The 10551-nt window shown below is 47.3% G+C and overlaps 2 protein-coding genes across 2 annotated transcripts; one reads left to right on the forward strand and one right to left on the reverse strand.

The window, feature by feature from the left end:
- The first annotated feature begins 518 nt into the window (after nt 1-518).
- Nucleotides 519-1867, forward strand: B3GALT9 (beta-1,3-galactosyltransferase 9). Its single transcript, XM_059486166.1, has one exon. It carries the CDS (start codon nt 707-709, stop codon nt 1865-1867), a length of 1161 nt encoding a protein of 386 aa, XP_059342149.1. The 5' UTR covers nt 519-706.
- Nucleotides 1868-2449: 582 nt separating this feature from the next.
- Nucleotides 2450-9951, reverse strand: PSMD5 (proteasome 26S subunit, non-ATPase 5). Its single transcript, XM_059486165.1, has 10 exons — nt 9760-9951; nt 9458-9602; nt 8808-8921; nt 7882-8010; nt 7114-7223; nt 6624-6766; nt 5992-6183; nt 5695-5804; nt 5108-5248; nt 2450-4650 (listed from the first exon to the last, which is right to left on the reverse strand). Exons 1-10 carry the CDS (start codon nt 9930-9932, stop codon nt 4393-4395), a joined length of 1515 nt encoding a protein of 504 aa, XP_059342148.1. The 5' UTR covers nt 9933-9951; the 3' UTR covers nt 2450-4392.
- Nucleotides 9952-10551: the final 600 nt, after the last annotated feature.

The following is a 10551-nucleotide window of genomic DNA, read 5'->3' on the forward strand; positions in this document are numbered from 1 at the left end:
CTTCACTTATTCCTCCAAGTGCCAGAAATTAAAGAAGGGAAAGGCCAGGGTTTTGTTAGCTTTGTGTTTTATGTGCCTGCAACATGATCAGCCCCAGGGATCATCTTTCCTGTGCCCAGGCAGGTGAGGTGGAAGGCACAGGCTGCAGGTACTGGGCAGTAACTGGATCCTGCAGACCCAGATCCAGCCAGAGCCAGGAGACACTGCCCAGAGAGCCCCTGCTGCAGGGACAGCTCCCAGCACCATGCAGGTAAGTGCTGCAGCCCCTTACAGCTTTCACAGGATGGGGGTGGAAGGGACCTTAAAGATCATCTCATTCCACTCCCTTCCAACCTTCCACTTTCCCATGCTGCTCCAAGCCCCATCCAACCCTGCCTTTCCCTCTGGATTCTAACCCTGACAGCTTTCATAGGGCAGGGTCAGGCCAAATAACACAAGTTGTCCTTCAAGGACAGATTAAGGGGCACCTCAAGCCTTCAGTAAAAGGTTGAAAATAGTCAAAAATTCTTCATATTATTCATAGCAAGTCATACTTCAGTATTTCCACACATGGATGCACAGAGAGTTTCAACACGTTAACGCCCTTCTGAGTTTGGGATCTCACTGTGCCTCAAGCAGATTTCTTAGTTTCTAGGAGGAAAAAACCTCACACTAATAATACAAAGACCAGTCTAGAAGTGATTGCTTTGCAAGCTTATATTGTAAAATGAGGGAAAACCTTTGGGTTGAGAGGCAGGAGAGCTCAGTGTCCCTGTTGCTGTTCCAGCTGACGCTCTGCAGGCTCCGCACACACCAGTGGTGCTTCATCCTCTGCAATGTGCTGCTCTTCCACCTGCTGCTCTTTGGGGCAGATTTACTGGAGCAATACTTCCTGCAGTCCCTGCCTCTCTCCTACACTGATGCAAAGGCTCTGGAGATCAGGGACAGGGCCAGGAAGCTGGATCTGGATCCTCTGGAGGCCAACCTCTCTTCCAGCAGCAGCAGTGCAGTGACTTGCTCCAACCAGGAGATATTCCTGCTCATTGTTGTGTGCAGCAGCCCGGAGAACAGGACAAGACGTGATGCCATCAGGCAGACCTGGGGCAACGCCACGGCCTCCAGGGCTTACAGTGTGCTCACTGTGTTTGCTGTAGGGAAGGCAGCCTCAGCAAGCACCCAGCTGGAGATCCAGGAGGAGGCTCAAAGGCACAGAGACATCATTGAAGGCAGTTTCATCGACTCCCCCCAGACACAGACACAGAAGATGCTGATGAGCGTGGAGTGGACGGTGATTTTCTGTCCCCGTGCCAGGTTCATCCTTCACACAGCCCAGGACGTGTTTGTGGGTGTTCCCAGCCTGGCTGGCTACCTGCTGAGCTTAGCCCAGCAGGAGGACATCTACCTGGGCAGGGTGGTTCACCACGCAGTGCCCGACAGGGACCCCCAGAGCCCCGGCTTTGTCCCCCTCCATCTGTACCCCCAGCAGTTCTACCCAGATTTCTGCCACGGCAGCGCTTTCCTCCTGTCCCAGGACGTGGCCCGCAAGGTTTTCGTGGCTGCCAGGGAGGTGCCCCTGGCACTGCCCCCCGCTGCCTTTGTAGGGGTCTGTGCCAAGAGAGCTGGCATCAGTGCCAGGCACAGCTCCCGCTTCGCTGGGGACAAGCACATCAGCTACAACCCCTGCTGCTATAAATTCATTTTCACCTCTTCTGCCATGAGGGAGGACGAGCTATTTACGGACTGGAAGGAAACGAGCGATGGAGAGGATTGCTCCCTACTGGAAACCTACTACAGCCTGGTGTCCTGCAAGGTTCTGACCTACATTGATAACTTCAAACAGTTCAGCTTGGACAGGATAAAAAATGAGCTCCTTCATTTTGTCAATTAATGCTTAGCTCCTGCTTGAAGAGGCTGGATTTTCTTTCATCAGCTGTGTTATCCTGTACAAAGGATGCTCTCCCAAAGTTTGCTCTTTTCCCTTCAGCAGCAAATGGATTCTCACTGTTACAGTGTGACAGAGCAGAACTGGATGTCCTCTGCCTCTAAGTACCTACAAGTGCATGCATGGAAGTAAAAAAGGATATTCCAGCAGACTTGTCTATACCCATGGCTTTTCACACTTTTCAGTCTTCAAAACTTTTTTATGTGAGTGAGGCATCACCTACTTCCAAAGAATTCTGGAACAAAGGGGCAGCTTTCCATCCACAAAAGGAGGTGCTTCTGAGCAGGCTGGTTCAGAGAGAAACAGAGCAGCTCCAGCAGGAACAGACACTGAGCCATCATGGAAATTCCTCAAGTAAAGCTGTTTGTTAACATCCATCAAATGACAAGGTTTGGTTTGGGATTTTTGGGTTTTTTAAACCAAATGTTACCTCAGCATGTTACCTCAGTTCTCCAGCATTCCATTTTGTAGTTTTCCTCAATTATTTCCACCTGTTACTTTAAGGGGGGGGGTGACAAAAACAACACATTTCAAAATTGTCATTTATATCAGCTACAGCAGCAGCATGTAATCCATATGGCAATGTACAGCATGGGCAGGGAACTGCCTCTGAGTAATAAGGGGAAAGTGATCAATTAATCAATCAACTCTGAGCTCAAAGCTCAACAAAATAAAGCATATGTGTATACATAAAAAAAATCCCCTTGTTTGGCATCTCTGCACATTCTAAAATATTGTCTTTGGCAAATGTACCATGCAAAGCAGATGCTAAATACTCAGCACACAGAGTAGCCTTCAAAAGCACCAGCTGAAAACACACATGGAAGAGGCTCATGAATTGCAGAACAGGTTTATATATTGATTTCTTTTACTGACATTTCAGCATATGGCTGCACAGAGCCACCAGCACACAAAGCCACCTACAATAACAGAGCTGAACTGCCCAGAACAAGTGCAAGCTAAGGACTTGTACACTCTTTTATTTCCTTTTTAGTGCTTTAAAGTGTTTGCTGGATGCAGGATCCATGGAGCTCCTGAGCTCTCTCCAGACATGAGACACTGCAGTGCATTTCTCACTGGCAGATCTTTATTGGGCACATTGAGGGTAAAAGCCGCAGCACTGGCATGCAGGATGACAACTCAGGGACATCTTGGGGAACAAGGCACCTCATCTGCATTTAGACAGCTTAGCAAACATTAAGGGATCTCCCCCAGCTCCTCTGAGCTCTCCTGGCAGCAATTTTTGGCAGGCAATGCCAGCTGCACCTCCACCTACCTCAGGCAAAGCCAGAGTTCCTGCAGGACAGATCCCCCTGCTTCCCCTGGCAGCACAGGGACACGGGGCAGGACTCTCCACAGCCACACTTAACTAAAAAAGCCCCAAAGCAGTAATTTCTTGTTTTATTCTGCTCCTCCTCAACAAAAATAATACAAGGCTTTGACAGAAATACCCTGCGGTCTGTTTATGGGCAAAGACACACACCATGGAGTGCCCAGCCACTCCTGATTCTCTGCCACAGCTCTGGCATCTTCAAAAGAAGATTCCAACTTCCTAAGATGCCACATTTCCATACTCCCACTTCATTCACTCCCTGCACGCAAGAGCTCCATGTTCTCATCCCTTTTAATGATCTAACTCAGGTAACTAAAATACCACATTTCTTTAAATAACACTTTAAAAAATTGCATCTCTGTTAAAAAATAGTGTAAACAATTCAAGATTTGGTTCTGAATAGCCTTGTAGTGCTCCAGCCACTAAACTGAGCTGCCACCCCACAGCACAGCCAGCCAGGGACACAGAGCTCCCTGGTGGGTTTGATCCCTACAGAGTGCAATGATTTGTTTTTAAAAGGGCTAAAAACCTTTTTTTCTTTTTAAATCCTCAGCAGAAAATGTAAACAATATTTAGGATTATTTATTCCAGCAAGACTCACATCCAGCAGGTTGAAAATAAGATAATCCAGTCCATACTCCCTCATGTGGGCACTATCACTTACTCAGCAACAGGATTCTGACAGAACAGAGTGTTCCATGCAAGTGCCAACTCTGGCAGGTAAAAAAAGGAATTAAAAAAGAATATAAATTATGGCAGCATCTGAGGTTACAAACCTTGAGGTGTTTTGGTGGTTTTTCTTAACTGAACTGTAACTACCGATAAAACAAAACAGAAACTCCAAACCCAAGAACAATTGAAACAAACACTGATAAATTCTGCCAAATAAAACAGCCAGCAGCTGCTAAGTGCTCACCTGGGTTACCTGCCTCATGAAGCACACAGGGAACTTCTGCCATGACATTTTAGGGGGAAATACCAAACAAGCTTTAATTTGCTCTCCTGACTCATTTCAAATAGAGTCAAAGTATCTTCACACTCCTTTAAAGAGACACCTCCGGTGTGGAGAGTTTTTACACCTTGTACCTCAACACCTGGACTGTGTTCTGCAAGAGGGGCACCCCAGACACCAAGGACATTATTCCGCTCCTTCCACAGCTGTAGTAGAAGCTGCTTGAACATAATAGGGGCCCTCAAGCAGGTAAGCCCTGAGCCTCAGGTAGTACTGATTGCCAAAGATCTCTGCAATGGTTTTGGAGTTCACCAGGGCCTTCACCAGTTCGTATTTTGCATCCTTTGAAGCTTTGTCAGGCTCCACAGATCTGTCCACAACGTACTCCACAAACCCTGGGCTGCTCAGCATCAGCTTCTGGGCCCATGGCTGGTTTGCAATGGCCTGAACAGGAAACAAAAGATGTGAGAGGTGGGGGGAACATTTTAAAAAAAGCAGCTACACAGTAGGGTTTTAGTACAGTGACAAGGAACAGGAAAAATTAAATTATATAAGAAACCACCACTCAAATCAAGCAGCAGGGTTTAACACTGGAGAACAAGTAGAGCTCAGAGTTTTGAGGGAATTATCACAGCAGTGTCTCTGCTAGAGAAGCAGCACCTTGGAGCACAGCTCTTGCCTTTTTTATCCCCCTCTCCAATTTATTAGAAAATTAGCATTACAGACATGATGTGTCTGCTGCATCATTTAAATGGGGAAGCCAAGTGGGGCCTGAGGAACAAGGCCTTTTACTGACCACTTCAACTAGAAGCTGAAATCCTTCACTTTGAAGAAATAACTAAATCTGAGACTGAAGGGCACCACAAGTCCCTCCCTGATGTTTCAGAGCAAAAGCACTCACAGTAAACACCCGTAGAGCCCCACAGTGGAGATCAGGGAATGGCTGAGTGCTGATGCTCCTGAACAGCTCCAGGGGCTGGCTGGACAAGGATGTGAACCAGGATTCAGTCATTCTTAAAAGGTCTTCTGTCTGCTGGTCTGGCTGCATAAATCATAAAAATGAGAATTTGATTAGGATTATGAAAAGCTTTCAGGTTTTTGGGATGTGTTCAAATGGTTTAATCACCCCTTTAGAGCTACACTGTTAACCCAGAGCCCTGGATCCAAAGACCACAGGGACTGGAGCAGTTTGCTCCCATCCCTCTGAGCACAAGGATGTGAACCTGCTTCCTCTCAACTCCCTCATCAATGAAGTCTTGACTTCATCTTTTATTAACATTTCAGAACACCTGGCACCCTACAAACAAACCCAACCTTTAGCAAACCAACCAGGGAATTTCAAACCAGTAAATCCATGACTCAGAACACTGAAAGCACCACTGCCACCCAACCTAGAGGCTGCAAAATGTCTCCCACAGTTACTCAGGTGTGTGATGATTTCATTCTTGGAGATTTAAAGAAAAACCAAAGACAAAAAGCCCAACTTACAGGCAAGTAAAGCAGGGATGAAATGGCATCCAAGCAGCGGAGCCGTAACTCGGTGGGGGCATTCTTGGCCTGGTGCCCCATTTTGCTTAAGAGATTTTGAAATCTACTTCCTTTCAAAACAAAAACAAAGTGCTCTTAATTAATTCAGCCAGATCTCTACAGGAATATAGTTACCCACCAGTTACATTATAAATTTATTCATTAGATAAGTGAATATTTTTTCCATTCCTTTCTGTATCACCCCAAACCAATTCACTCTTATATTATAAAGTATTATTAAATAAAGAAGATACTAACTGGTTTTCTGTAAAACCTGTTTGCCTTCCACATTTGATCCCAGGATTCCCAGTGTGTCCACAGCCACCCCAATCATGGTTGGGTCCTGACTTTCTGCCATTTCAAAGACTTTTTCCATAAAGACAGGGTAGCGCTCACAGATCTGCTGGGGACTGTCCACAACAGCCAGATTGCCAAAAAATTTAACAAATCCTGAGAAAACAAAACCAAAAAAAGCATTGAGTGGAAGAACAGCAACTTCAGCAACGGCAAAATTAAATGTACATTAACATGAGACTGATTTGTTCCTAAACATGTGTTCTTAAGGCTGAACAGTGTTGGTTGGTAAAGAGCTCAAAATAAAGACAGAACTAAGCAACAAGCCAAATATTTTGACTGTTGCTTAATTCATGATGTTTGTGCTCCTAAAAAAGGCTACAATAACACAAACTTTAAAGCTACAGCACGGCCTGCCCAGATCTTACTGAGGAGCATCCTTCAGACTGGATATGTACAATATTGGATATTTAAAAACGCTGAGGGACAATCTGATATTCAAAATTTCCCCTGAGCTTTCAGCAGAGAGGCTTGGCAGTGCTGTGCATTTAACCAAAGCAAGCAGCAAAGGCTGGCAAGGAGGAATTCAGGGGCACCTGGCAGGTAGAAGCTGGAGAAGGGGTCAGACTGTGCCCCCAGGATGATGTTGGAGATCCTGTCGATCACTCCCTGCTGGGCCAGGTACTGCCGGCCCTGCGGGCTGTGGGCCAGCGCTGTCACCATCTCGATGCACGTGGCCCTGCAACGCCAAAAAAACAGATTTGGGTTTGTTTCAGTGGGGCTTGAAGCACTCAGTGATTAACAAAAAGAAACCACACCCATAAGACACAATCCTAGCAAAGAAACTCAAATGATCCCAACTGTTCAGCTCATTCAGCTCTTTAGATTTGGGAAAGAGCTTGAAAATGTTTCTGCTGCAGCCACACACGGTAATTGTCACTCCGTTAATGTATGAAGTATTTGACACCCAAGACAGTTTAAGGAGAGGCAGGTACAGCGTTTTTCTTTTTACAAGAAACACACACAAATACATTTGTTAGAGTTTTAACAGTGGTGGAAATGTCCTTGGCACACTCACCAACATACCTGACCAGCACATCCTCTCCAGTCAGCTCCCCAATTAACTCCGAGATTAACCCACTGCTGGCACAGTAATTCAGAGACTCTGCTGACACTGATGAAATCTCCACAATTAGCTAAATAAAAGCAAAAAGGACAGTTTATAAAAACATTATAATAATTCCCTGCAACAGCCAAATACATCTTCTGTGCTAGTTAACCTTACATATATTAAATATGGAATCACATTTAATAACATTTTTATTATTAACCCAAATGTCTGCCTGAAGCAACTTCATAAGGAGTTCCAAGTTTCCAGCACTTGCATTTGATCTCTATTCACAATCAGCTCTTCCTGTGCTATCCCCATTAAGCTCTAGAATGATTAAATTGTGTTATTCCCCCTTTGCCAAACATCTCTAGACTGACAGCTGGCATCTCTCCAAAACTCTTAGCAGCACTTCACATCCAAAAGTCAAAAGGCAACAGTTAACTATCTAACTTTTATTTTCAGTGAAACAAACACTTTCTGGTGCCTTTAGTGATTCTGTGTAGCCCTTCCAATGCCTTAGGCACCACAAGTCAGAAAATTAACAGCAAGGTACACTTTTACACCAGTGTAATGAGAAAGAGAAGTTACTGCAGCATGGGGGCTCTCATGATGTCATCTCCCACTCCTTCCCAGTTTTGGTACAACACAGACATGAAGCAAAGGGGGTGAATCAGTGAGAAACAATGATGTAACAGCAATAAAGGGCAGGCTGGGAGCAGGAGCAGCAGAGAAGGTGTGCCCACCTCATAGACCCGGTAGCGAACGATGTCACTGGTGGCCATGACCCTCCTCAGGTCCCCCAGCAAGCTGCTCCCAAACAGGGCCTCCAGCCCCTCCTGGCTCTGGGCTATCCTGGACAGAGATTTGATGGCCTGCAAGCAAAAACAGGAGCTTGTTAGTGTGAAAAATGCATGTTTTGTGATTGGCTTTTGGCAAATATTAAAACGAATGTTATACGTGCTATGTTAGAAAGTAATGCTGTGTTAATTCTCTTAAGTAGTGTGTTAAATATAGTTTTAGGTTATAACAAAATGTTAAAATAGAAACGATGCTATGTAGGATGCTTTTTTTTAAAGAAAGGACTCACACTGAGATAGCAGCCACAGGACACCTGAATCTTTCAGAGCAAGAGAATTTATTGCTCCATTATCAGGAGAAATGAACTTCTTCCCATTAGGATTCAGAGGAAGAAGCTGACACTGACCAGACAGAATCCTGTGTTTGAATGGAATTTATGCATCATGTATGAGGTGTATGAATATGCAACAGGTTATTGTTTGTAAGGGTTAATCCTCTGTTAAAGTGGGTTTTTTCTCAGGCTTGTGCTGCTGTCAGTAACTCTTTGTCTCTATTGTCTTTTATTGTCCTAATTTAATTTGCCCAAATGATTATTACTCTAATTGTATTACTATTTTTATCACCATTTTATTGCTATTAAACTTTTAAAATTTAAAAAAACAAGTGATTGACGTTTTTCACGTTTTTAAAAAGGAACAAATCACCCAGAGAAGAAAATCCAAGACTATCAGGTTTTAGCTCTTTATTAACTACTTAACTACAGCTATAGACTTAATTTAATTCTAATTCACTTTTCACTGATGACAGCTCATTATTACTGCCACAAACCAATTCAGCTGGCAGAGGAATGGGACAACAAAGGCACCTTTACCTCTTTGGCCACTGCTATTTTCTCCTCTCCAATGCAGTTTATGATTTGCTGTAACAGCTCAGGGCTGTGCAGAATCTCTGGGACAGCAGCTGAGTCCTCAACAATCCTCCCAATCTGATCAAAGAGACACAGAAAATAACATGAGAACAAATTATTTTCCACTGCAAGGATCCTCAAGCACTGGAGCAGCTGAACAGAAACCAGAGTCACAATTTTTTGAGGTTTTTGGATCAAAACTCAGCTGGACAACACCTGAGCAGCTGCTCTCAGCTGAATTTCTACAAATCCATCCCAAACCACAACATCCCACACTCCTCTTCTTTGAAATCAATGCAGCAAGTGTCGAGCTCCCACAGCCTGTTTGGGGTTTCCACAATAGTGTAAACTATCCTGAATATCAAATTTTTGCTGCTTTTAGTTCTTCCATCACCTGCTGGCCTGGAAAGCTTTAACCAGGGTACGTGGCTGAAGTTTTATTCACAACTTGCTTTTGACAGGACATAGTTTTGGACATTATTATTGACATATCACAAAGCATTATACACAGTGCACAGAAATTATCCCAAATGGCACAACTGTAGGGCACAATTCCTGCTTTTATCACAAAGGCAGGAAAGAGCAGAGGGGGACAAACGCAGGAAAGCCTGTACCTGGGACATGGCGAGGATCTTCACGGAGTCCTCGGGGTGGAACAGGCCCTTGTGCAGCTCCTCCCTGAGGCTCTGGATCACGTAAAGCGGGTCCAGGGCCTGCAGGAGCCTCTCCAGGATGGAAACACACGCGGACACCTGTTCCCTGCGCGGGACGGAGAGAAAAGCGAGCCCTTGAGGAGAGGAACATCACTGTGCCACCTCCCGGCCCGAAAGAGGGCAGGGAATGAGCCGGGGAGGCGGCGGGACCGGCCCGCTCCGGGAGCACGGCAGCGGGGCCGGGCAGGCCCACCGGAGCTCACCGGTCATTGACGGCGAGGAGGCCGAAGAGCGCCCTCAGGTGATGCTCGGCGAGGCGGGAGCGGAGGGCGGCGAGCGGCACGGCCTGCACGGCGACCCGCAGGGCCCGCAGCTCCTCCAGGGCCGCGTCCCGCCGCGCCGCCCGCTCCAGCAGCTCCGCCGCCGCCTCCGCCATCTTCGCCGCCTCCGCCACCTCCCGGCAGTCTCGCGAGAACTCGCGTCGCCCGTAGCGACCGCCGGGCGGGGATATCGCGAGAACTCGCGTCGCCCTTAGCAACCGCCGCGCCGTTGCTAAGGGCGCCTTTGGCGTCTGGCAAAATGTAAACAAAATGTCCGCGCGTCACGCCCCCCTGGCTCTTTCCTATTGGCTGTGCGCGGAAGGGGCGTGGTCCCGCTAATGAAGGGGCGTGGTCCCGGTAATGAGGAGGGGGCGGGGTCCCGGTAATGAGGAGGGGGCGGGGTCCCGGTAATGAGGAGGGGGCGGGGTCCCGGTAATGAGGAGGGGGCGGGGTCCCCGTAATGAGGAGGGGGCGGGGTCCCCGTAATGAGGAGGGGGCGGGGTCCCCGCTAATGAGGAGGGGGCGGGGTCCCCGCTAATGAGGAGGGGGCGGGGTCCCCGGTAATGAGGAGGGGGCGGGGTCCCCGTAATGAGGAGGGGGCGGGGTCCCCGGTAATGAGGAGGGGGCGGGGTCCCCGGTAATGAGGAGGGGGCGGGGTCCCGGTAATGAGGAGGGGGCGGGGTCCCCGGTAATGAGGAGGGGGCGGGGTCCCCGGTAATGAGGAGGGGGCGGGGT

The sequence above is a fragment of the Ammospiza nelsoni genome, chromosome 20 (genome assembly GCF_027579445.1).
Source record: "Ammospiza nelsoni isolate bAmmNel1 chromosome 20, bAmmNel1.pri, whole genome shotgun sequence".
In the NCBI taxonomy this organism is placed as follows: Eukaryota; Metazoa; Chordata; class Aves; order Passeriformes; family Passerellidae; genus Ammospiza; species Ammospiza nelsoni.